Consider the following 26,832-nt stretch of genomic DNA (forward strand, 5'->3'; position numbering starts at 1 on the left):
ATGTAGTATTTAAATTTTTCCCCAAGATAGGGAAGTCGAAAGGAACCGAAATAAAATATACTTTAAATATAGACTATCATAAGAACTTTTGAAGATTGATGAGCAAACATCACCACTAATTGAAGTCTCAAATCGAAATGAATATTTGGGAACTCGCACCAACAGTGGCTACAAGCGTTTTATGAAACACTAACTGTGCCTATGCAAATCCTTTAATCTTTTACATTTCTACGTACTGGTTTTGTGATTCATTCAACTCAATTTACAAAACTGTGCATTTCCCAAGAGAGGATTCATAGCGTGGAAATCGCAAAATTAAAATTCCCCTCCGATGGCAGCAGTATCGTGGTGGAAATAAACGATTGCTGAGCTGTCGTGCAAGCAAGAGAGCTATGTAATTAAGTGCCACTAATTATCCATCAAAAGTGTTGACACTCTCGTTAAATTATTTACATGAGCTAACTGCTCTGTTTATGCGAAAAAGCTGCGGATTAAGGCCTACATTTGTAGTTGAGGAGGAGAACGAGGGCAACCGATTTTTGTAGTAATAAAACGTAGCTGGCGTGGACAAACGCAACTATGTGTAAGCCTACGCAGCTCAAAGAACCACTGAGGATCAGCCTCGTAATCTAGGATCCAAATGAAGACAATAATTACGATTAACAAGAAGATACCGCAAAAGACGGAAAATCAGGTCACAACCTCATATGACATTTACACAGATGAGGTCAATGGAGGTAATGATTGGAGAGTATGGGGCGCGGCTATAAAGCAGAGGAGAAGGATTAAAGGATGTGGAGAGCAGTGAGAGGGAGCGAGAATCAGAGGAATACGACAGATGGATACACGATTACTGCTTGCTTGAAATCAATATGACGATGCGGGAAATGATCCCGCAGAACGAAGAGGTGGATGCTACTCCGGCAACCTGATCTGAAAGACGGCTGGATCAACAATAACTGACAGAATCCTGATTATGCAGGGGAATTACGGGATTGGTTAGTAAAGAGGTGACCATAGATGGGAAGATTATGCAGGGAAAACGGCCAGCTCTTCTTGTCCGGTTTCATCCTCAGATATTCATAAAAAAAAGTGCTCTCTGTGTCTATAATTGGTAGCGGTACTTCATCAATTAATGTAGATCATTGAAAAGATATAAATTCTACCCATTTTTCATGCAAAAATTATGGAAAAACTTGAGGTTTTCCTTTGTGCCACGAGACGCCAACATGTAGTACTGCAAAAAATAAGTCAGCCATTGGAGGGAAAGTGAGAATGATTTCAAATCACAGGAGATTGTAATAAGGGTTTTTTCTCTTCTTTCAGATTCGTGTGATGGTCGTTGTGTTAGTCTAGAAAATAAACAGGACGCTGAAATGGCTCAGCACGGAGTATCGGCTAGAGGATTTGCAGATTGAGAAGAAGAAGAAGAGGAATGAGCACCTCATTCCACCACTATTCTTTGTCCGTAATATTTGAATCTAACAAAAATGGAGAAAATCCACACACACACACAATCCACACAAATCAATCCATCATCCACACAATTACAGCTGATTGCAGGTCAGATCAATCAAATGACTCAGAAAATTATAGATTGGTCGTCTTGCTAAGTATATGACAAGCATACATTAGACATTTACAAGTACAACAACATCTAGAATCAGCAAATACCCAGTGAATTATCTCAAAATAATTTTTTGACTTGAGTGGATGAGTAAGATGTGTTCGAAGATGAAAGCGAATCGCTGGTGGAGCGCTTAATAGGATTCATTTCGGCGTTGAATATTGTCGCAATGTGCACATCTACTGCGAATTGTTTGCGGGAGATTCGCCATAGACGACAAACAGCAGATGGCCTAATGAGAGGAAGCCTGGAGAGCGCACCAAATTGCTCACGGTTCAGGAGCAGAGGAGCGTTATCAACGCAAGTCGCACCCATGCATGCAACAACCGAAAAAGTCACTTTCACGGGCGGTAGGTCCCCAGAATGCACTCCCCACGAACTCCTTGTGAGACTATTGAGAAGATGGACGAGTCAACGATGAATGGACACATAGTGAGTGGACAGCCCGTTGCTGCGCATAAAATGCAAATTTATGAGCGTCAATCAGCGCATGACCTCACGCGAACGGAAGTGGAAGCGAGCGAGTGAGAGTGGCCTGAAATGGACAGCGAGAATAGCGAAGAGGTCAGCGGAGTTCTCCCGAAAGTCGGCTGCAAATCCCTTGCAGCTGGTGGCTACTGCCACAAATTCATATGTTTGCTCATTTCCAAGAAACATCATGTGCTGTGCATCCGCCGAAAACAAAGCGATGTACACAGTTCGAATACATGCGAACACAATACACCGCGACGTATGAAGCTTACAAAACAAGCACAAAGATGAATTGCATGCAAAAGTGAGTTGGAAGAAGGATACAAGATAATGCTATTGACCTGCAGGAATGCGAAAATAACGGCATAAAAAGGGAGATTAGAACAGGGAACCCACTGAATTTAAAAAAAAAATTATAACGGATTATTATGCTTGATTTGAGTTGTTGAAGATATGGGCTTCTCAGTGCAGAATTATTTCACAAATTTGGATTATTTGTTCTAATATCTATTAGAGAGTAAATATTCAACTGAAAAGAGAAATTTGGAAAATCCATGGAAAATTTCCTTTGAAAATTACATTTGTTCAATTGATTTGCTGCTGTTGATAACAAATTAATCCGAGCAAAAGTGCTGTTGCTCACACGCTACAAACTGATGATAGTAGCTTTTTAAAGCTACAGCTGTTCTATAAAATGTCCATCCTCTAATATAGTTAACTGTCATCAACGAGTTCACTGTTGTACTTATCCTGGCACAATGGAGATTGCAAAAATTTTCGCGAGAGGTGAAACAGAAACGGTGGAATGCAATACAAAAAAAGATAAATTTACAAAAGGCAGATTAAGTGGCTTTCTAAAGAACTCAAATTTTTGAAGGCTGCGCGTGCTAACATCCAAACGGAAGGATGCGGAGAAATATGTAACAGCGAATGTTAGTGTGTTTTTATCCTAAAAATAAGCTTAAGCGAAACTCGTCTCTCGATAGAGTAGTATTTTTTCGTTCCATTAAAATCGACTCTTAAATAGCAGAATTGCTCAACAAGATACGCAGCAAGAAGAAGCGTGAGCAGAAATCGTCCAAATCCTCTTTTTTCGCGACTCACAATGGCAAACCTTGAATTTATGCTCAATAAGAACGTAGCCAGAAGCTAAACATGAATCAATATTACAAAGTCTACAGAAAATCTTAAAAATCACTTAAATCAAAAGATACAAAAATAAAGGATAATTGTTGGAGTGCACAGACCAGAGAAACGACCTGATCTGACTGATCCTCCTCTGAGGAAAACCTTTCCTCAATTCCTGCGTGAAAACGCATTGATTTCAATCTTGATCTGTCCTATGTCTCATTAATTATGAGAGAAAAGTTTTAAATTGTGATCACCTCATCTGCTCAATTCGATTATAAACGCAATACCATTACAGCGCCGCTGGGTAATAATAACTAGGCAAATATAATGCCTGACATAGTTACCCAGAATCGATCCGACCATTTTATACGGTCGAAAACGATAACTGGTGTAGAGCCGCGGTAGTCTGATTATCTAGAAATTAAAAGGTTGGTCAACTGGCAGAACATGAGCTCTTGACGAAGTCGAGTAATTTCACTTCATGTCCCTTCGCAGTACCATTCCACAATGACATTTTTACAACTTACATACGCTTATATACGTCGTATTGAAGCGCAGAATGCACGAGGAAGTTACCATTTAGTAAAGTAAGGCATAGTGATCATATATGTATATACATAAACGATTTACCAGTTTAAATTTTGTAACGACTATATGGACAAAAAGTTTATTAGTATAAGCAAATTGTTAGTTTACAGGGACGGTCGGACAGGCGCAAAATTAGTTTACGTAAAAAAGTAAACTTAGCTTTGCTTGAGCTCTGCATGTTTTGAGTCGTCCTATCACGAAGGCTAGTAGATCTTTTGTTCTTTAAGGAAATTAACTTTTTTTTCACAGATCTTCCAAAATCAATTCCTTCAGAAGCGCACGTTGTCTTACTTCAATTTTCATTGAAATCAATACGAAATGCCCATTCTTTCAATACAGTACCGACAGGAATTATTTCTGTGATTCGATAGAACTATGAAAGCAGCAGGAACCCCAGTCATAGCCAGAGGAAAGAATGATTTCGAATGATCACTCTGAAAAAACTCTATCAAATACTTAACCTCCTTGATTTCTAACTCTGTGAAGTGTTAAAAAAAAATCGCAGGAGATGTAGGATAAGTAAAGAAAACAGAAGGAAGAGCAAAAGAATTCTTCTTTCCGTCAACTTTCCTTGCAGTTTTCACTTCGGAGACACTATTTGTTATTGACGAAAATACTGCGGTACTCGGAGAGCTTTGTTTACCACTTGCTGAAACAAGGATAAAGTGCGAGAAGCACAATACTGTCGGTACGTGCCGTTGAAGACGAGATTCACGGCAACCGCACGACCAGTCTAATCTGAACTCTTCTTTTCCCCCTCTGGTGTGTAAGGTTTTGCTTCTCTATAGCTGCGTTTAACAACTTTTAATATTTAGTCAATTGGATTTTAAGGTATTCTACCACTAGTGCGTTTAGTACTTGAGTCTGGTGGCATTCCCAATCCAAAACATTAGTAGGAGATTGTACTAAAAATGGTTATGTAAAAGATTTATGTATATTTGGTAATAAAAATAACAACAATCATTTAATAAACGAATAGAAATAAATAAAAAAAGAATAAACAAAGACATAAAACAGCTTCTATAAAGAACTCTTCTTCTGATCCTGGTGAACGATTCAAAAGGAACATTTTAAGTTCAACATTCATTTAGTCGTGTTGTTGTACTACATATGTACAGGCATGCGTTGCTCCCTCGTTTTCAATAGTTTCGATTTCCTTTCTTTGATGGATATTGACTGAAGAATCGTGTTGATCGCCAGAGCCGATCCACTTGGAATTTGTGCTTCCCAAAAGTGACGTCGTTTCCGTCAACGGCAGAAGACAAATTCAATCAAGCTATCAAGCTTTTTCCCGTCTATTACACCTCACTTTCTTTTGAAACAGTTTTCTTGTTGAAGTTAAAGAGAGAAGATGTAGTCCTGTCACTTGTCTTGTATTCTTAATTCTTGTAAGAGAAGAGAAGGCGCTCTGCTTTCGAGTTATGGGACCCTGTAGGGGCGGGACGTAAGTGATGGGAGAATTTTCCCGGAGTACCTTAAAATGAAAACAGCAGCAACCGCATAAACAGAGAAAACCAGTAAGAAGAATATCCTCACAGAGTCACAAGGAGAATATCCTTGTGACAGAGTGTTTGTTGTCTACCATCGGAGGATCGTCCTCATGTATGGTCAAACAGGGTGCGTCACCACCGAGGAGACGAAACTTAGCACTTTGCACATACACGGTGAATCCTCGGGCGGCTGGTCTCTTGGCATTCGGCCAATATTTACATAAAACCCGCCACTCTCTCGCCCTCTTCTTACTTAGCGGGCCTCTGATGAGTGGTCGGGCTTGGTGCTTCTTCGCCGATGTTCTCAAGCGAGTATGTGTCTTTGATCGAACCTCACGTGATCAAAGAAAGGAATTTGTAAACATTTTGAGTGTATCGTTTTTCTTTCCATTCTATCCGCTTGTTTAGCATTCGTTCAAACTGTTTGCATTCTTCTTGCGGCGATAGCTCTCTACAGCTTTGCAGCCCATTACGACCACTTCACTAGACTTCATTCCACCGCTAGCTAGGATCTGGATAGATGTGTCCTCCTCACACTTCATACTAAACTGAACTTATGCATCTTCTTACTTCAATATTTTTCGAATTTTATCTTACTTTTATTTCATTTCGCATTTATCTTTGTATTCTATCACCATTTGTTCTTTTCTCTACTCCTGCTGCTTTCATCTCACCTATTACAATGAACGTATCCATGCAGAAGAACAAAAGTATTCTTCAATTCACCGCAACCTTTAAATCACCCTAATGCGTTTGACTAAGTTTTTCCCAGCCATTTTGGTGCCGAAACCAAACCATTGGCTCTCACATGATGAACTTCGCAGTTTTGCTATGCAAGATTTACTTTTGCAAAAAATCCCGAGCAACCGAGATCCTGGCCCTGATTGCATACACCATATACCACGGTGCAACACTTCATTTTCCATTGATGTAGCCATTAAAGAGCGCTTGGGCCTCGTAATGCATACACAAGAAAGTTGTTGGTTTCTTTATTATACAAGAACAGCTTCCAGCAGATTCTCCGGCGGATATATCGGATATATACATCTGATACATCTTATTTCTATTGTCAAATAAAGATGGAATGTGGAATAAAAATGAAGTGGAGGATTATTTATCTACAACCTTCTCCCCAATTTCTTCTGCTGTCCAAGAGAATAGGAGAGAGAAGAATAAAAAACACAACAAAGAACAAAATAAAAATCATTAGTCTGAAAGATTTTTGAATAAATATGACTTTTCCAAAAAGATTGAGCACGTCGATAGCTGCAGGTTTTTTTTGCGGAATCGTGAAAGGTTGTGAGAAAAACACTGCTCCTTGGTCCTTAAGTTTGAAAAAAGAGTTTCTTGTTGGCTAAATTTATAAGTGCTTAAATACAAGTACAAGGCACACTACCTGAACCGTAAGGGGAGCTGAAGTCTACATAGATCTTATTTCTAGCTAATTTGGAATCAGACAGGAAGGTTGCGTTTGAAAGGGAACAGATATGTATTTGTCGCCTCAGAGAGGGAATATCGTTTGATACTTGCTTTACATCATTTCCACTACTACTTCTCTTTATTCAGTTTTGGCAAAATGCGACTCCTATGTGATTCTGTCACGCAGAGAATTCAATGGGCGTTGTCCTAACCAGTGAACATAATGAATTCGTCGATGTATAATGAACGATGCATAATGTACAGCGAACGAGGATTATTTTCGTCCATTCGCATTAATTCTTAATATTCATATTCTTTTCGTTGGTGCATCGCAGCATTTCCATTTCCACAACATTTCACTTCGAGTGTGTTTCTACGCCCATGTGCAAAGCATCCGAGCAAACACAGAAATACAATTCGCCTAGTTGTAATAAGCTCTTGTTTCTTCTCGAAGAAAGACCATGTTCCGTAGTACGTTCTCTTCAGAACTTTCTTTTGCAGAACAAAATTATTTCACCGCATGCTATTCAGGACACTTATTAGAATGTGTGAAAAACTCGAGCTGATTTCCTTGAAAGGAAGAGGACGAGCTGAAGCTGTGAGACTTATGCTCGTGTTTGCTGATCACCCCTTCACGGATTCAAGGTTAACAATTGCAGAATGGAAGCTTAGGAAGAGGAAAGGTGAGCTTACGGGGAAGAAAATAGTTTACCGGCGCATGAAATTCTACAGTAAAAATGGTAAGTACGATTAATTAAAGTATTGAAATTGAAGTATAGAATGAATTTGCTAGGCAGATTTTTCAATTAAAGTAATGGAGTAAGAATAATTCCCTTGCCTTAGACATTTCATTGTAAAAAAAACTTGCTGAAAAATGTTTTTTGTAGCAAATTTTCAGTTCGGCGCCTGAAAACAACTTCCCAGAAACATGCCTGATCGTTGACTACGTTAGTGCCGTGTATGCTCATGGGATTTTCTATCGTTATAGTTTCAGAAATTTACTCCACTACATAATCAACAATTAAATAACATTTTCGTACATTTAGATGCACACACCATTGACTATTTCTGTTCAGTGAGTTTCAGATTTCAGACAATTTCTCTGAAGACACGAAACTGCCGGTGATGATAGTGAATAACAGCTCGAGAATAGTAGGAGTCAACGAGATATCCAAATATGTCGCAGAAAAGCTCGGTTAGTATCCTTTCTAGGGATGAATTTTGTTAATGTCACTAACTATGGAAATATAATAGTATGGAAATAAATGAACAGCAACTTTCTCAAATCTTTCCCATTGCCATAAGGAAGTGGATGTTTATTGTTAGCTCATGGGCTGATTAAAACTACTCATTTCCCAAGCTAACGAAACTACCTTTAGGATTTTGGTTCACCCGCCCTTATTTTCAAAAGTGAAAACGACGCCAAACAAACAAACATTTTTTCTTTTTCAATATTTTTGTGATTGCCTTCTTATTCGTAGTTCACCCAAACTTTCAATTTCCACTTTCACTCTTGTTCTAGGGCTTTATGGAAGTCTACCCGGTGAAAAAAAGGCTATCGACGATGTGATGACCATTCTTGAAGAACTTCACACAGGTCTAGCACCCATTATTCGGGCGACCCTCACGAAGAATTATGAAGAGCGGGTTAGCTGCTGTTTTGAAGCTACACATTATCTGTTTATGGCACGTTTGAAAAGTTTCTTTCAGCGAGTGGTATGGAACACGTTCAAAGACTCGACGCTATTTCCATGCTTAAGAAAATTTGAGGAAGAGTTGTCTGAAAAAATTCTTCTCGTTGGAACAAGGGTAATTGATGGAATTTTTGAACTGAAGTAACACGTAGTGATTAGATTAGCAATACACAATTAACACACAGTGATTAAGAAGCAGAACACGACACTGAGGTGGCTCAACGAAACGATAATGTCACAGGTAGTTGACGAGCACGAGCCGAATCCCGATCAATTCTTCCCAAAAAAATCTGATGGCGTGGGAGACACCTTTGTCGATAGAATTTTCCTGCGAGGCGTCTAATTTCCCATGAGGCGTCCGCCAGTGAGCGGGACAGGCTGCGTCAACTGCCACTTCATTGTATTCTCGCACGCGGCGCGTAAGGCTACGCCGGCACAAGTCGGCGATTACCAGGTGCTTCGGAGGTTGGATTTGGTGCAACAAAGCCGTCTACTACCCCGTTTTCCTGGATAAGAACCTAAGGACAAGGCGTGACAGCGACTAACACTCACGAGCTGCACGCCTAGCAATATATTTTCGTAGAGTGATATCATCAGTTTCGCACAGTGCCTCGAGTCTTGCAACAAATTCAGCATTTTCTCGGAAGTCTTTTCCTGTTTTCTGTTAATGCATATAATTAGCGTCATTTTTTTCAGATTTCATGGGCAGACATCGCTTTGATTGAGATGTTGACTCGACTTCAAAGCTGTTACGACAGTTTCTACATGGCTCATTTTCCAGCGTTGAAAGCATACTGTAACCGCTTCGAAACCCTTCCCAACGTACGACCGTACATCCAAACTAGGCCTGAAACACATTTTTGACTTCCTACACCTTTATATCTCTTCAGAAATCATACATCAATGTAAATATGTACAAGCACACAAGGAACTGAATGTCACAACACCCAGATCTTCTGTAATAATGAGAATATAGTACTTTTCTATATCTCATTTGTTTTCAGCAATAGTATCCAGCTGACCAACTTTTGTATTTAGTTAGTTTTTCTTTGTCTTCTCTTTTTTTCGGGCTGAACGATCTGAGTTCTGCACTCCAGTTCGTTGTTGAACTGTAAATATAAATCAAATTAAATAGATAGGTTTTTCAATTCAATGAAATGTCTTTGTTGATCTACAGCTAGTATTCCTACATATCTACTATTGTATTTGCCCTACAAAAACTTCAAACTAGTTCCGAAAAAATATCTTTGACTAAAGGGGCAATACCTATTGAAAGAATGTACAACAATAATAGTAGTGTCGATGATAATATCACTAGTAATGATCAATAACCATTGTCACAAATCATACAAATTATAATAAAAACTAGCACTACTAATATTATTAATAATAATAGTGTTAACAAAAATAAGAAGAGATTAGTTCTTCTGATGTCAAATGACATAAAAACACTGTTTAAACAGCATCATTTATATTTTATAAAGAAGAAGTATCTGCTTATAGAGGTGTTGCAGGAAGCCGGTGCTCTGATTGCTTCAATTTGTTCCTGAAGGTTCTGGATTCCGATTCACTGACACGTCCTTTAAAAATGTCGGAAGGAAAATTGAATGAAACACTTGGCTACGAAATCCACTCATTTATTTCCTTAGTTTTATTAGAACAAACTGACGAAAGAGTGGATTAACTATATTTCAACCCCAAATCATATCGTTGTTTTCAAACACTTCTCTCAGCTTTCAACTTAAATCATACGAAATATTTTGACTGTGTGAACTCTCGTCTCTTCTTAGATGCGCATTCGCCTGAAAAATGATTCAAGAAGTACACAAAAACGGTCCCATAACGAGCTGAGCGTGAGCGATATTATCAGTGACTAGTCAACGTTATTGAGCTCATCATACTTTCTTTTTCTAATTTTTCTGAGTTTTCCCGAATAACGTACTTTCGACAACGCAGCGCAAACGTTGCGAATTTTTCCACCGATCTGTGCAAATTCAACACCATCGTGTAAATGCTCCAGACATCTTAAATGTTTGACTCGACCTTGCCATTTTGGATTTTATCATCCATGTTGTTCGCAGAACTGAACAAAGAACACTGCTTCAATCGCACTTCCTCAAGTTAATTTGAATTTATGACATCTGTTTTCCCTGCGTAGACATTACCACCATACCGGTCATCAGATGTGGACAAACCCAGAACTAACGTTGTGGCACGTGTTGATCAAGTGCTGCCTTTTGTTGAATGAGAAAAACTTCTAAAATTTTGTTATACTTTAACATTAATGCGTGTTAGGTTCAATATCAAAGACGAGTTGACAAAACGAGTGAAGCAGCTGACTTTGGACAAATAATCCGGTCAGAAATATTTGGCATAATCCAGAAAATTGCGCACAAGCGCAAGGAACATATGTTCAACAAATAAAGGACAATCTATGCACGAAATATGCACATTACTCAATTATGAAAGCAACCAATAAGCGCGTGATCAAACGACAACCGACTGCGCATACCATATGGTGATCCACTACGAGGAATTGTGGAAATTGTGGAAAAAGGGCACGTCAGCACCAAATGGGGGCAAATCGGAGGAGCAATTATACGAATGAGAAGGTGCGAAAAGATTCACACAGCCACTCATCCATACTTCCTCCACGAACAAATCGTCGTACAAAACATTGAATGGTTTATACTTCCGCTGATCTCATCCCCTTTTTCAGATCTATCGCAAGAGATTCGAAGACGAAGAACCTTCGGATGTTCATTGGTTTTTTTTAGAGTTCTAGTCAAGCAATCGTGTGACATTTAGCTTTTGATGCTTTCTGAGGCCAGTTCTCAAGTGCACTTCTGTCCTCTTGAACGTATTCAACCTCGTACAACCTTACGTCAATCGTTTTTACTACGAGGTCATTATTCGTAGAAGACAGCATCCTCCTCAGTTGTCATACTTCTTCGAATGTCATAATCCATCATTTCTCCTCACATGTTCACCCTAACCTGTCTTGTCTGTGGAATTATTAAAGGCATCACCCCACGAATATGAGATGGTACGGATTTCAGGTGGAGTATTCGTATTCGGGATTGTATATTATGGATAAAAGGGGGATTCTGTCCATTTTTTTCCTAATTGCCGTAAAAAACGGCCCGAACGATGCGGATTCGAGCGATCCGGCGCATTTTTTCCACAACGAGTTCGATTGGAGCACGCCAGCCTTGTGCACGCCGCATCTTCCGGACCGTTTTTTACAGCAATTAGGAAGAAATGGATGGAATCACCTCATTCTCCATAATCTACCATCCCGTATAAGAATACTCCACCTGAAATCCGCAGCACCTCAGATTCCTGGGGTGATGTCTTTAATTTAAATTGCATACTTCAACCCATTGATTTTATTGAATCTTATTTGATCTTCCTCTTTAGTTCTCTTTATTTACCCTCCCTAGTGTACGTAGTTGCTATGAATTTATGTTCACGCAGATGCCAGCGCTACTGTCGCTGTTATGGCGATGGAGTGGATCGCCTGCGGTGGCGCTCACTTGCTCCGTATCTGCTATCATCTGTGCCACTGCTTTATGTCCACTGATTTTATTCCACACACTGTACGTTTTCTCCCACATAGATCAGCAACACTGCCCGGTAAGTTGCAGTTATTTCATCAAATAACTTAATTTAATTTAACTTAATCCCTATGAGTTCTAAGATTTTTTGTGGTAAAAATGCTGAAACATTCTCCAGTATGTGATGAATAGGTCAAAATCAACGTTTCAAAAAATGTAGCAGATGACTGCCTTTATGTCTAGGATACGAGTAGAACAGAAGCTATTATTTGTATTCCAAAACCTTCCTCGGGCGGATTGACCTGTTGGAAAGAGTTAATCTTTGTGAGGGATCAAAATGAACTTCTGAGAATATCGACCCTAATAACTGTAATGTCTCCTGAGCAAAAAGAGCACAGTTCACATTATTTTGCAAAAGAGACTTAGCAAAATATTTTGTCTCAAAATGGAACTTATTCAGCCTTGACGATTTCTTCAAAAAGTGGAAACAACCGTGCAAATGGGTACTTAAAGGCATCACTCCACGAATTTGAGGTGGTACGGATTTCAGGTGGGGTATTCTTATAAGGGATAGTAGATTATGGAGAGAGGGGTAATTCCCTCCATTTCTTCCTAATTGCCGTAAAAAAGAAAGACCCGGAAGATATGCCTTCGAGCGTTCCGGCACGCTATTTTCTACAACGAGTTCGATTGGAGCGCGCCAGCCGTGTGCACACGCCGCATATTTCTGGCCGTTTTTTACGCCAATTAGCGAGAAATAGACGGAATCACCCACCTCTCCCGAATCTACTATGCCGTATACGAATACTCCACCTGAAATCCGTACAACCTCGGATTCGTGGGGTGATGCCTTTAAATTGTAGCGAACAGTTTGCCTGATCTGACGTGGACGTTATCTTTATCAGTACGATGATGTCTTCACGTTATTTTACGTTAAAACATCATTCCTTGATACCTGTTGAGGGAAATCAGGAAGAAACCTCATAGTTCGAGTAATGGCTCTCAATTCGTGTCTATATTATATTGGTTTCGAAGGAGTGTTCGAAACAGAAGTTTGATTGTTCTGTAAATGTAGAACGCGTTCCGTAAGAAAACTACAAAATCTTTTACCTTTACTTGTTATAAAAAAGAGGAAGAAAGCGTTGTTTGAATACCAGAAATCTAATTTCACAGAGAAAGCCACTCTTAATTTTCATTTATCGGTGAAGGGCAGCGAAGCGAAAGAAAATCTTTAGTTTAGACTGGTATACATATAACAGCACAATATGACAACAATGCATTCTTTTCGTTACAGGGCACAGATGCATTCCTAATCCGTACCTGAAATCTTTCCAAATATCCATTGCACGAAAATTGTGTGAAGAGAAAAAATTGCATGAGACAGACAACTTTTTTGGAGATTTTTCAACTATAGTTGAAAATACGATCAACATAATCGAAAGATAATTCCGACAGAACTTCTGGGTGCGAAAAAATTTTCTGCGAAAACTTCAATCTTTGCTGTTGTTACACAAATACAAAATATTTTTTTGCATGAAAAAAAAATAAATTCAAAAGGCGTATCTCTTTACATGTGATTCTTTTCCGTTTCACTGACGCCACGCATGGCCGAATTTTCTCACTTATAGTTGCTTCTTCCGTCGCGAAGAACTTCTTCTTCTCGCCTATCTTTTAAAGGGAAACTTTCTGGTATCGGCATACTAGGTGCGACGTCAACATCGGCATTAGCTAGTAGTTCTAGGACTTCATCGTGGAAGATATCCTTATCTTGCATTGGTTGCTCGGAGACTGTAGCAGTTTGAAATAGTGCGAATATCGTCAAAATAAGTCTATAGAGGAGGGTCACCATATTAGCAATGAATCGGATTGGAAATGTCGATGTTCCATCGATTTTTTGTCCGAATAACAAATCCAGATCCCATGCAAGTTATTACACGATTAGAAACAGGACGAAGTTTGTATTGACACGTATCACACGTTATGTTCCGTTAAATATTGTCAACGCTAGCTCGGTAAACACGGTCGACCTGGTTCTCCCGACTACTAAGGAAATTTTCGATTTAAGATCTGCGACTTGGCTCAAATGCAGCACAATCTTCAAGGTTCGGCAGTTCTTCAGGAAAACATTCACGATCCATTTTTGTCTTCAAAACACTTCCAAACTACACTGAAAACATGTCAGGCGATTTGCCGGAGCTTACGGTAGAGGACATGAAAATGTCAGGATTTGTTTTCAGCAAATTAAAATATGTCTGAATGGGGTTGCAAGTACATAACTCCTCCTATCTGTGCGGTTTTTAACTGGCAACAGATGACATAAAAGTGCAAGCAGTACTCTTGCGGAAAAACTTGCAGAAATATGAAAAGCGGATCTTTGCGGAATTCCTTTTTACTCTTTTATATCTTTATCGGTATTTTGCTTCTTTCCCAATTGTCTTTTGGAAAACTTTGTTGCAAACACGAGCTACTAATAGGTAAACTGTGTTTTATCTTATACTAATCATATGTTCATAGTGCGACTGTGACGATCAATGGAAAAGGATTTGAAATTATAATTCCCACATTTTCTCTGAATTTGGAAAATTTTTAGACCTTGATAGGAGAACTATGGCGAAAAGTTGATGTCGCAAAAGCTGAAATTCACCGAAGTATACGAGAGAAACGGGAAATGGCGTGTGAGTTTTTTTTAAATAAAAAAACTGTGTTGATGTTCGACACTGAGTATTAAAACTTGGTTTTGTGCTTATTACTGCAATGAGCTTAGAAAATATGTCCAGTGCATAAGCAAAACCTTCCATAAGCAAATAAGTGTCTAAAATTTATGCAGAAGCTTAAAATGACAGATCACGTTCCTAGGAGTCACCATAGTTGTATCGAATTAGCAATATTAAGGGCATCTAGTGGAACAAGCGAAACACTACTTGAAGGCGATTAACTAGAGGAATTCGAAAAAGCGGAAATTTGTTATTCAATTATTCAGCTTGCTGCATCGGCCCGCCGGGACTGAAAGGATTTCCAGGACATCCTTCTCCGGATGGTTTAGATGGAACACCTGGTATACGGATGGCTGTAAGTTTTAGGAAACAGGGCAGTAGGCAACAATTCTTATTGAAGGTCAGCCAGGACGGCTCGGGCGCCCCGCAGAATTCGACAGTCGTGCGATATGCGAACGTGAATGTCCAGCTGGTGCACAAGGGTGAGTGTGATATTAGCATGAATATATTCATGTTTCATTGGATAGAACTGACCTTGTCGTCCAGACGTCCCGGGCCTCCTGGTGAAAAAGGAGAGCGAGGTCACCGCGGCAGAAGCGGATTCCCAGGGAAACCTGCCCTTCCTTCTCGAGCAGGTGAGCCTGGAGAAATCGGGGAAAAAGGATTTAGAGGTGTGCCGGGGACACCTGGAGAACCAGGAGAGCCCGGTAAAGTCTATACTGCTGATGGACCGCCTGGAAAAGATGGTGAGCCAGGCCCAAGAGGACCTCCTGGAGAAAAAGGAAGAAGAGGAAAAGATGGTGAAGATGGTAAGGATTCCTAGATATACCGCATGTTTGACAGTCAGTTCAGCTTTTCGTTTGCGTTTTGCAGGTGTGGAAGGGCCTCCTGGTGAACGAGGCTATCCGGGAGTGAAAGGAGAGAAGGGTCCCCGAGGGGACATTGGTCCACCAGGACCTGCAGGTCCAAAGGGCTTGAAATGGCCGTGTGAGAGCTGTCCACCACCACGTGTATCGCCAGGATACTACACTGCGTCGGTTAAAACCTAATCATTGCCAAAAAAGAAGTCGATTTCGTAGATTTTCCCTGCATGCATAAGTTATGAAGTTCTGTGGTGGGTCGGGCAAACTGGGTATTGACCAAATAAAATGAAAAGATGTCCATATATGAACACTACAATTGTTTCTTCGTTTAGTACATATGTATATTTAGCTTGTATAGGTTACACCACAATTTTTAAATATCGCTTCTTGTGTATTGCGTCGATGAAAGGATTCGCTTGAAATTTTTCGTCAATGCTCATCTTCAAAAGATATGGAGTTTGTCGCTCTCACTAAAGACTTAGGTCTCAAATCTCCGCTGATACACACATACATGTAACTGTCTATTCAATACGATCAAAACAATAATTGCAATAAGTCTGAAGACGAACACTGCAAAAGGAAACAAGAAGAGTTTGAAGCAACTTTATACAAGTTACGGATACGCAACAGCGACTACGTACGTGTGAATCATTTGTCGTTCTAAAAAGATTGCTGAATGACTAACGCACATCCGCCAAATCCTCACTAGTAACAACTTTCAGTGAGTCGCAGTGCATTCCAGTTAAAAAAAAAACATGTAGCAGAAAAGAAAAGTCTTGTGAGAATTCAAATAAATACGCTGTTAAAAATTCAGATAACGAATACTGTAAATGTTTTTCAAGGCCACACCAGCTTTATCGACTTTATTATCCTTCCAATTTTACCTCTCGAGTCTAACTTTGAGGAGAAACCCTGTGTGTTGCCATGCCGTTTTCGCAAATAAACAACCCATAAATAACCACTATGCATAAATTTCAATGAAACTCAATAAACAAACTCAATAATAAGAACGATGTTAACTATACACGAGTTAACTATACACCAGATCTTTGTTGTATGAGCCTACAGTACCGACGCTGTATAGGGGCTTACGCATACGGAGAAGCGCCACTCAAACATGTGTTCCTATCGGTTAGAAATTATTCGAAATCTGGCATTTACAAAAGGTTCTGATTCACCGTTTTACTCGAACTTTCAAAGTTCTTATCAGTTTGAAATCTCACAGCATGGAATTAAATGATTCGGAAAATAAAAAAGCTCTTAAAAACACCTTTAACCTATTTTCCATCACGAAGTACGTCTGCGCTCTAGCACGAGAAAAGTCTGAAAGAAAGCTCCAGTCGCCAGCCTGATCCTGATTAAAGGCAGCATACCACGAATCTGAGGTGGTGCTGATTTAAGGTGGAGTATTTGTACACGGAATAGTAGATTATGGAGAGAGGGGTGATTCCGTCCATTTCTTCCTAATTGCCGTGAAAAACGGCCCTGAAGATGCGGCGCAGGGCTGCACAAGGCTGGCGCGCTCCAATCGAACTCCTTGTGGAAAATAGTGCGCCGGGACGCTCGAAGCCGTATCTTCAGGGCCGTTTCCTACGGCAATTAGGAAGAAATGGACGGAATCGTTCTTCTCTCAGTAATCTACGATCCCGTATACGAATACTCCACCGGCGATCCGTACCACTCCAGATTCGTGGGTGATGCCTTTAACCGTCTTAAGATATCCGCGACAGTAAAGTTAGCGTTCCTCAGAACCAAAATCTCTTCTTGGGAGTTTAATAGCTACAATTTCTCTTCTGTAGCTCACTACGATCAATCGCATATCTCATGTCCAGAGATTGATTTTACTTGCAGATGTTTGAAGTTTTTTGGCGATTCACCTGTCCGACTTCTCTCAGTGATGATATTCCTTCATACCATAGAAGAATAAAATTGTACAATGGCAAGGATAGAAAAAAGTACCGGAGAGACTAAACTCCATCCACAAATAACACCGTACTCAGGCCCCGCACTGCCGCCAAAAGTCGTTAAAATAATACGTTGTACGTGGGTGCACGTAACCACATAAAATTCACGACCAGCATTGCATTATGACGAAACGGCTGTGATTCTGGACTACCTCTCGTTTCGTGTTCATATGTACGTTTTGTATTTACGTTTTTCTACTCTGAGGGGTAATATTAGTAATAGAGGCCAAACGAAACTGATTTCCATTGCAGTCATTTTTGTTGGGTCGCATGCTTGCGTCTGCTCCTACAGTGAAGACTGAGGTAAGGCACCCTTTTCTTATTAGAAGATTGCACAAGAACTATAGCAGTCATCATATGGGGTTTAAAGCCTACTAGGCCGTGTTAGCAGCATCAGGAGATGCATTGACAGTGAAATGTAGTTTTTTTTTTTTTTTTTTTTGGGGGGGGGGGGGGGGGGCTTTCTTCTAGAAGTAAATAACTAATTTAATCGAGGCCCTAAGACGGAAGCATTAGTCACAAAGGATCTATAATATATAAGCTTGAGCTGCTAAGAGAAAAAAAGGAAGATAGAGCGTCCAGGAATAAGGGCGCCACTGAATTTTAAATTTGGCTGCAAAAATGCAAAAGCACTGATTTAAAACATACGCGCGATAATCAGAGCCAGTGCTCCGACCTCCCTCACTTTTAGACGGTTAGCAAATGGTCTCTTTTCACTTCTGGACGTTTGACGAAAGGGACTCCTCATTTTTGGACGGTTGGCAAAGCGATCCTCACCACTTGTGCTGCACACCACGAGCTAGACCCCTTTCATCTGAGCAGGGTCCGCCTCCTCCCTATCGCACCTATGATTTAAAGGATGGAGCTTCTCACGGATAGATGTAGATTCACATCGAGAGAGAAAGCGAGAATATTCATAGGTGGGAGCAACCACAAACGATGCCGTGGAGGAGCAAATATTCAATATTGTCCAGTCGTCCGCAGATGGCATGGATACGGACACAATTAGCGCTCTTACGGCTGCAGTTCCAGCAATAGATAGACAGGTACATATTTAAGGTTTGGTTATTCCTGAGTACTGCTAAATATCGAGGTTTCTTTTGATTTTTCCATTATGCTGCTTTTTACATACAAAGTAGAGGTATATTATTGCCCACTCACAATTTTTTCTCCTATGTTTCCTCACTTGTGTTATGCATCTTCAGAATGCCATAAATAATCTGTTGGTAACAAAAAGACTCGTGATTGCGAAAACATCAGGTGGAGCCCTGCGATTGAAAGTGAACACAAATACTCAGTTAACAGGAGCAACCGATGAGGAACAAGCTGTATGTTTTCAGTACCTGGTTTTCTACTTTCATATATAAGTTACTGTGTCTTAGATATACACTTTGATAGAAGATTCAAAACGGAAAGGGATTTGGATACGAGAATTGCGCGATGGCTCAGGATTGTCACAAGTTCAACTTCGAAAGGTGTTGAAATCACTGGAGCAGAAGAAACTTATCAAGAATATAAAGGTATTTTCCTTCTTTCTTTGAAGGGTGTTGTAAAGGTATCATTTTCACAGATAATTTTCTTTTTTTCTGAATTTGTATCGTTCTAAGATTTTGCAATTTGTTCTTTCACTCGGAAAAGGTGGAAATAATTATCAAATGTGGTTTGGAGGTTTAGTTCAACACCCAATTTTGTTATCTTTTTGCATCCGTCAGCTTGTATGCGAATCATACGATTTTTAATGCTTACAAAATGTATATACATATATGTATCTGAATTTTGTCAGTAGGTTTGGTAAGAAACGATGTTTACCGAACTTATGTTTTGAGTTTCTTTATATGCATAGTTATAGTCGGGCCAAAACGATCTGAAGCTCAGTGCAGTTGCGTAAGCGGTACGAAGGAGATAGCTGTTGGAATCGAGGTGGTACTATTACGAACTGCGGGGAAGTATGATGCTGGCAAGAGTCTCGCTCGCTAACCGCTCACGCAACTTTCATGTCGTTTTGACACGACTATACCACACCGTTTTTCTATTCATATGCGGGATGCAATATTTAGGCTGTAGGTACCACGAAGAAATGCTACATGCTTTATGATTTGGAGCCCGATACTTCTTTGACTGGAGGTGAGTTTCAATTTTTCGCTACTTATGTTTCAGTTACCCGTTAAAATTGCAGGGACATTCTATTCGGATCAGCAATTGGACTCGGAGCTTATTCACACCTTGGTCAATGTTTGTATAGGTTACATACAGGTATCTCCTTCAACTTGATGCTTATGCCAACTACTCGGCAAATTTCCGTTGAAAGAATGTGGTGTAAGTTGAATATGTGCTCAAAGCCTCTTTGAGGGTCTAAATCCGTCTAAACACGAGCATGCTGAGCTCCTTCGATCACATGACTTACTTGACTTACTTACTTAGAAAACTCATTTCTCTGTAGTTGTCATCTCTTAGTTACTTATTTTCCTGCTCTAAAATAAACTCAAGAATACTTATGAAACATCTCCGTAACGTTTTCGAGCTTGTCATTTCTCGCCTAGACAACTAACTATATAAGACCTCAACCCATGCTACTGGCCATTCCATTAACGACAAAGAAATTTTTTTTTCATAGATGCGATAGTCGGAGCCGGTGCTCTGACTCCCTTCACTTTTGAACGGTTTGGGGAAAGGACCTCCTTCATTCTTAAACGGTTGGTGAAATTACCCCCTTCACTTTTGGACGACTATCGAAAGGACCCCCTTCACTTGAGCTGCACCCCATGAGCTGAGCCGCCTTCACCTGAGGAGGGTCCGGCTTCCCTGTATCGCACCTATGTTTGTTTTTGTTGCTATAATTTTGTCACTAGTGTGGGGCGAGCACTACACATTTTTCTGTAGGGACGGCGCAAACAAGCGATCGATAACCACCCCGATGACCTACAAATACAGAAGGAACTCAGTGCAGTCCGTCCTCAGGAGGTACTTTTAACCCACAAAACAAGTGCACACGAGCGTAACCGATGCTAGGCTTTTTTGCAGATAGCAGATTTCGTCCTAGAAAAGCGGGTATTGAATGTTTCAATCACTCTAGAAGATATCGAACGGATCTTGGATGTGGCTATATTAGACGGTGCAGTTGAACGAAGACCAGATGGAAAGGTTAGTGCGTTTCTTTTTTGAACCTCAGAGATCTGTGTCTTACACAATATGATGGGATAAGTATAACCGCTTTCGTTGGTAGTAATCATAGGTGCGATAGGAAGGAGCCGCACCCTCCTCAAGTGAAGGGGGGTCTAGTTCATGGGGTGCAGCTCAGGCGATGAGGATGCATTAGCTAATCGTTCAAAAGTCAAGAGTGTCGGAGCACCGGTCCCGACGATCGCACCCATGGCGGTAAACACAGTTTCAAATACAATAATGTTGCTTAGGGCGGATGTGGCACAGTGTGATAGAAGTCCGCTGTACCCATGTGGTCGATGGTTTGAAAACGACCTAGTGCCAACCAAGCCTTTCATCCCTGAGGGGTCGATTAATTGCTATCAGAATTCATCGGGAGGTTAAAAACACTGACTTGATCATCGACTGCCCACCGAAAAGTCATTGTATAGGACTCCACTCGTACCAAAACCTCAACTGTTAGGAATTGTAATAAAACGCGCTGGCGCATCCCAAGTGGAGTGCGCCAGTGGCTTAATCCCTTATCTTATTGCGGATTACTGACCCATCAACACTAGCGTGATTATCCTTCATCTCTTCCCATCTTAATTTCGGTGATCTCAAGATCGCTGTCCGCCTTAGCCAGCTACAATACGCTGTCCACCTTAACCAACTACAATATGGGACCTCATTTAATATTTAGGAAGTCGGATCTTCTACGTTAGTAAGCTATTCATAACTCTTCATTTCTTGACCGTGTTACCCACTTCTACTGGTTTCTCATTTTTGTTAATTAATAAACATTCGTCTATTTAGCATTATATATATACCAGTCTGAACGTCCGGCTAAAGCCCTAATTTTGATACAGTGTCTGCGCTTCCTTCGTATCTTGTTTCATTGTTACCTACGGAGATCCTCTACATCGGTGTTTTTTCTTCTGGTGATGAGTCACCGAGCACCCTTGCAATGTTGATGTGTTGATTCTCTGCTGCGCTCAACAAATTGACCGACTTTTTCTTCGTTCTTTCTTGTTCGTTGCGCAACATTTTTGCTGCTACACATTTAATCCTTTGAAATTTTTATTGTTGTTCTGTGCATTACATACTTCTGTTTCTCTCTACTTCTGAGACAGAATATGCCCATTTTGCAAACTTTTTGATACAACACGCAGTAGCACCTTCAGAAGCGATCTATCTTCATTTCTTCTTTTGCTTATAGCACAGATTCGTCTATGCTGGAAATTTCTTTCCACATAACTGAAATTTGTATGCTTAGCTTACATCTTATGTGAAAATTCATTACTGGTACGCCTTTTCTATACAGAAAGGAGGAAGAAAACGTGTGTTAAGAAGAGAAAAAGTTTTCGATGTTGCAGAGGCGTCACCCTCAATGGTTAAACAGCTTCGTTGTAGACTATGTATGACCGCAACCTTCCCCTTAGCTCTCTTTTAAGTCGATACGTGGATTTTTTTCTTTTTTATTCACGATTTCTGACGACATATCTATTTGAGGCTTCGTTTTTTAAGAGCTGATGGGATGTATGTGTGACGAAAAGAAGTAGCATATCTCTGCTAGCTTCTGCTGCAATGGAACTACACCGCAGAAGTTCAAATTTACGTCATAGGAAGAGAAAAAGCAAACGCGCGATTGATTTAAAGTCTTCATGTTTGATTAACCTTGTAGGTTGGTTGGCAGATCGCTATGGATTCAATTTCAAGAGTTGAAAAACCCATACAAATAGATTATCTCAATTAATGAGTCTACCTTTTGGTGTTCATTTCAGTATCTACTTTTCACTAATGAAAAACCATTCGTTCATTCATTCAATCATTCACACATCAACATTGCTTAAATTGATAGTCGTTACCTTTCATGATTCTGTACATCCGTGGTCCTAACCCTCAGGTAAGATTACTAGGATGTACGGGGTAAATGAAGCAATAGCACTAACTTAGGATATAAACAGCACGAGGAAATTATGAAGAATGAAATCTAGAGGTTAAGATCAGGGATAAAATGTAAATAAGTTGCTGCGCTCCATGTCTTCTTACTCACAATTGCATTATACAGCACGTGCAGAGACAATAACTTACTTGAAACGCAAGTCTCTGTCTCGAATGAACATCTAGAAAGAGCAGAACTTTGTCTTTGTCCCACAGGAGACTCCGGACGTGTTCTATTCATTGTTGGGTAGTCAGAACATGTGCATCTTCGAGACTTAATGCGCATCATACTTCACTGTAATCCAGATGTGCTTGTATGTTGCGAAAACGAAAATAGCGAGACTGATGGATGTCGAAATTATCGTTGAGAAGAAATCCTCACAATAATTCTGCAGATACAGTGATTGTGCTCTCTTGCTGTAGTTGATTCTCCACAGGCACATCTTTTTCGTATTTGGGACTAATTTATGCATAAGAAGTAGTTTTCAGATGTTCAGATGCTCCTAGGAGAGAAGAAATAGCTCTCTAAAAAGCGAAAGAGAAGTTTCGAGTTGAATTCAACTTGAGCATTCGTAGAAGTTCGACATTTGCTTTAAAATCGGCCAATTCAGTTCATTCATGCAGCTAATTTGATTTCAAACTACGTAGTTCCACCACCTGGAAAGAAAACGCTTGATATGCAGATAAAAAACTCAATTTCTTTTCGCAAGTCATCGTTGGCGAACCAGTGACTTTTGTTATCGGCACCTCATTTTTTAAAATTTATATTTTTCTTTCGAGTTTTGAATTCTTCACCAGAAGTTTTGCTCTGTTTGCAGAGCTACATGTTTAACCTGGATCTTTGAAGGTGCGGTCGGTGTGGTCGACAACGCGTCCGTCTCCTTTGGTCACCGTTCCCTGTTCGACATGCCCAGTAGTGGACGATTGTACTTCTGGTCATGTAATAAGCCCCCAAACATGTAGGTATATGACTGAGTGGTTGTTTGGAAGCTGACATTGGTTTTTCTTAATCATAAATCAACCACGTTGTGTTGCACTTGTTACGAGTGTTTCCCTTTATAATAGAGCTCTCATAGATTAGTTGTTTAAGCATGCTTTTGACATGGATGGCAGTACCCATGAAATGTACCGTTACTTCTTACTTTTGGGCTTCTTGCTTTCGTTGTTTCTAGGTCACGTTACGGGGATTTGTTATGTTTGTTGAATGCGAAAGTTCACTCACTGGACGAGATAATGAATTTTACAAACTCAACCAAGTGTACACAAAGGGTTGTAGCGGGATCATGCTAAAGTTGAACTCTGACCTATCGCCAAATATTTGAATAGTTGTGTCTCCGATACGAAATGTAGGTTATGGACACTCACAGTCACAAATAATCTATGCCCAGCGAAACATTTGAATGTATTGCAAATATAAGGTTTTCCCATTATCTGCTCTTGTTTTATACCCCGGATGTTTTTCGTCTCATATTTGTTTCTAGAACATGCGTTATCAGGTTTGGATTGGATTCATTAGAGCAAAATCACAACTACGAACGCTTGTTTGAGCCTGCATACCTGCTAAAACGATACTCTTTAGCAATAGATAACTCTTCTTGCTATTGGGCATTTTCCAAGAGTGATGGAGTGGTGCTAAATTTTCCGTGGATCGCTGGTTTAATCTGGAGCAGGATTGGTCAGATAAACTATGAGAGAGTGCTGTTGGTTTGAGAAAAGAGGATGTCATCCTTTTAGAGAGCAACAATCTCCCCTCATTTCAGTGAATTTCCCCTAGTTATGCAATATTACTTTACTACATGCAAGATATTGAAGCCTTCTTTCATCATATTACGAATATCCAGCTGCAGAATTGCAAATCAAGTCCTTTACAGCTGTTAATAATTTTAAATTCAACATGAAACGCATATGTTCGTGTTTCTACCCAAATAATTGCTTCAATCAGAATTTGTTGGAGTGTTTCACTGAAATGCAAGGTGAAGAAATCAAATAGTGCATAGAATTCTAAAAGATTCTAAAAGACAACGTCAAGGACCTGCTTTCCTTTTACGTATTAGTCTGCGAGCCAAAAAAAAAACTCCCATTTCCTATCTTTCACTGCTTTCAACGTCAGCAATAGCGTTGAAGACTTTTATTGGTCTACAGAAGTCAGCCAACAAAGAATAAGAAGAGATAAAAACTGAACGCTCGAAGCGGAGATGGCGTTTGATGTGGTTTGTAGATCTCGAGGGGATTTAATATTTTATTGCTGTTTTAGTTTTGCGTTAATTTGGTACATCTAAAGCGGTGGATCAAGATCTTTCTGGAATGTCAGGAAAATGGACAAGACATTTCTTTAGCTTGCTTCTGAGCATTGAAATGAGAATAATACGGCCCTTTTGGGTTTGGGAATAGCGTCAAAATTAGGCGTATTTGATTGTAACACCAATTAAAAAAGTAGTCCAAATATTTTTCTAGTCGAAAATGTGTATAGTGAGTGCAATTTATATACAGGGATTTTTTCAAAACAGGTATTGGCTAAGTGTGTTCATGGACGAAAAAGTGTACAAAACAAAACAAACGCTAGATTTAGCATATGAAACCTTTGTTACAGTGAGATATTTGTTCGTAACTCACGTGCACAAGAACCCAACGTGCACAGCGTCTGAGTTGACTTCTTTGATTTGTGACACCATTGAAACCACCTGCGGAAATGAATTTACTTCCCTTTTTCTTTTTTTTTCTGGTGAGTGCGTGATTGTGATACAAGCCAAACGCTCCTTTTCGCTTTTTTTTTGTTTCACCATAAAAGATAGCTGTCAATGCATTACGGGATTTCATGCATGAGGCTGTGTGGCCGTTTTGGAAATGTGAAAGTGCATTTGGAGAATAACAGCTTACTCTGGGAATTTGCGAACAACTTTCGGATTTTTTTCTTGGGGAGAAATTTTCGAAAGTATCATTCTCAAGTTTCTAGACAACAAAGCAAACATAATAGCGGCAGTTATTTTTTAATCTACGTTTTATAAAAGGTTCAGAATACAAAGACTAGAAAAGCATGGTTGAAATGTTCGTGGTAGAACAGACGTATTTCTGAGCGAATGCGTCAGAATGGACTTAGGGGCGTTTGTTTACACTCTAGAAAGACATTGAACTTCAGTGAGATTGCATTTATTTACATTGTCCTCATTGCTACTCAAAAGAACTTTGAGGTGGATGACTATCCTCTATGGTCCTAGAACAGTGTTATTTCTTCTACGTCTAACGTTCTACGAGTACATTTCCTAGTTATTAGTGTAACTTGTTTACTTCTGCTTACTGATGGTACATGTACATGATATTTGTAGGTACTATATATATATATATATATATATATATATATATATATATATATATATATAGCGTTAGCAACAATCTGCTCTACCTATGGATGGATGGATATACCTTCATAATCCGGACTTCGAATACTCACAGGTGCGCTGTTTTGTGTTCGGATCAGATTTCTGTTCAAGTGCTCAGTTAAGAGCTGCGACGTTGCATTTTGCACTGTAGCTGCTCACCTCTCACACCTCCTAACCGCTTTGCAGGCGAAGTAGCAGAGAAGAGGCGGACATTTCCAGTTGGGGCGGAGCTTAGCGGCTGGGAACGTAGTATAGTCCTAAACCAATGTTTAACTCAAGGCGGACAGTCACAGGTGAGTGCGTGTTTCAGGATGAGCTTCTCTCTGCCGTGTTTACCTTCTTAACATTAAGGACAACATTGATATAGGATATCATGATCGATTTCTCATGAATAATTTATGAGCCGCACGTTTTTTGATGTAGGCTAATTTTCCAGAAAATTGCGTGTATTCACCTTTCTAACATAGTTACGATCTCTTCATATACAATTTGGGCTTTCTATTTTAAGTCCGCAGACGTTAGATAAATATCTCATCGTTAATGAAACTAAGGGTTTGTAGGCCGTCCTTGTTGATGTGAATCGCCTCAACTCCACAGAAGTTAAAATCCCTCCTACCACATTTCCTCTGTAGACTAGGACAAATCCTAAACCTGTGGTGACAATCTGCAAGGTGCAAACACGTGCGACGCAATGTACTGAAGGATCGGATGAGAGGATGGCAAATAGAGAAAGGAGATATCCCAAAGAGCAGTTCTAAGCGGTTATCCACGTGTATTTCTAGCTTATGTGATTGCAAAGTGCAAGAAATGAGACAAAAATTGAATTATGATCTGCTAGAAATAAATGGAACGATT

At 39.9% G+C, this 26,832-nt stretch overlaps 3 protein-coding genes across 7 annotated transcripts; 2 read left to right on the plus strand and 1 right to left on the minus strand.

Annotated features, from left to right (window-relative positions):
- Nucleotides 1-1,990: 1,990 nt before the first annotated feature.
- Nucleotides 1,991-9,284, plus strand: RB195_005963 (uncharacterized protein; the record flags this gene model as incomplete). 2 transcript variants are annotated; one of them, XM_064178793.1, is made up of 7 exons in its annotated part: nt 1,991-2,151; nt 2,235-2,402; nt 7,258-7,409; nt 7,820-7,921; nt 8,249-8,373; nt 8,437-8,535; nt 9,117-9,284. In XM_064178793.1, 7 exons carry the CDS (start codon nt 1,991-1,993, stop codon nt 9,282-9,284), a joined length of 975 nt encoding a protein of 324 aa, XP_064035804.1. The 2 variants fall into 2 exon arrangements, with proteins under 2 accessions (XP_064035804.1, XP_064035805.1); XM_064178794.1 differs by lacking the exons at nt 1,991-2,151; nt 2,235-2,402 and having other exon boundaries at nt 7,271-7,409.
- A 2,613-nt stretch (nt 9,285-11,897) lies between these two features.
- Nucleotides 11,898-26,212, plus strand: RB195_005964 (uncharacterized protein; the record flags this gene model as incomplete). 4 transcript variants are annotated; one of them, XM_064178796.1, is made up of 19 exons in its annotated part: nt 11,898-12,056; nt 14,568-14,652; nt 14,958-15,032; nt 15,092-15,173; nt 15,238-15,500; nt 15,565-15,678; nt 17,633-17,690; nt 17,771-17,778; nt 17,811-17,821; nt 18,439-18,564; nt 18,724-18,846; nt 18,901-19,038; nt 19,576-19,642; nt 19,695-19,771; nt 20,399-20,479; nt 20,540-20,659; nt 23,448-23,563; nt 25,979-26,050; nt 26,164-26,212. In XM_064178796.1, the coding sequence occupies 19 exons, from the start codon at nt 11,898-11,900 to the stop codon at nt 26,210-26,212; spliced, it is 1,824 nt and encodes a 607-aa protein (XP_064035806.1). The 4 variants fall into 4 exon arrangements, with proteins under 4 accessions (XP_064035806.1, XP_064035807.1, XP_064035809.1 ...); XM_064178797.1 differs by lacking the exon at nt 11,898-12,056 and adding an exon at nt 13,834-14,079; XM_013440431.2 differs by lacking the exons at nt 11,898-12,056; nt 14,568-14,652; nt 14,958-15,032; ... (5 more) ...; nt 25,979-26,050; nt 26,164-26,212 and having other exon boundaries at nt 17,789-17,821; nt 23,448-23,594.
- On the minus strand, nt 13,174-13,751 carry RB195_005965 (uncharacterized protein; the record flags this gene model as incomplete). Its single annotated transcript, XM_064178798.1, has 2 exons — nt 13,174-13,297; nt 13,600-13,751. 2 exons carry the CDS (start codon nt 13,749-13,751, stop codon nt 13,174-13,176), a joined length of 276 nt encoding a protein of 91 aa, XP_064035808.1.
- Nucleotides 26,213-26,832: the final 620 nt, after the last annotated feature.

This window comes from Necator americanus, chromosome I (genome assembly GCF_031761385.1).
Source record: "Necator americanus strain Aroian chromosome I, whole genome shotgun sequence".
NCBI lineage: Eukaryota > Metazoa > Nematoda > Chromadorea > Rhabditida > Ancylostomatidae > Necator > Necator americanus.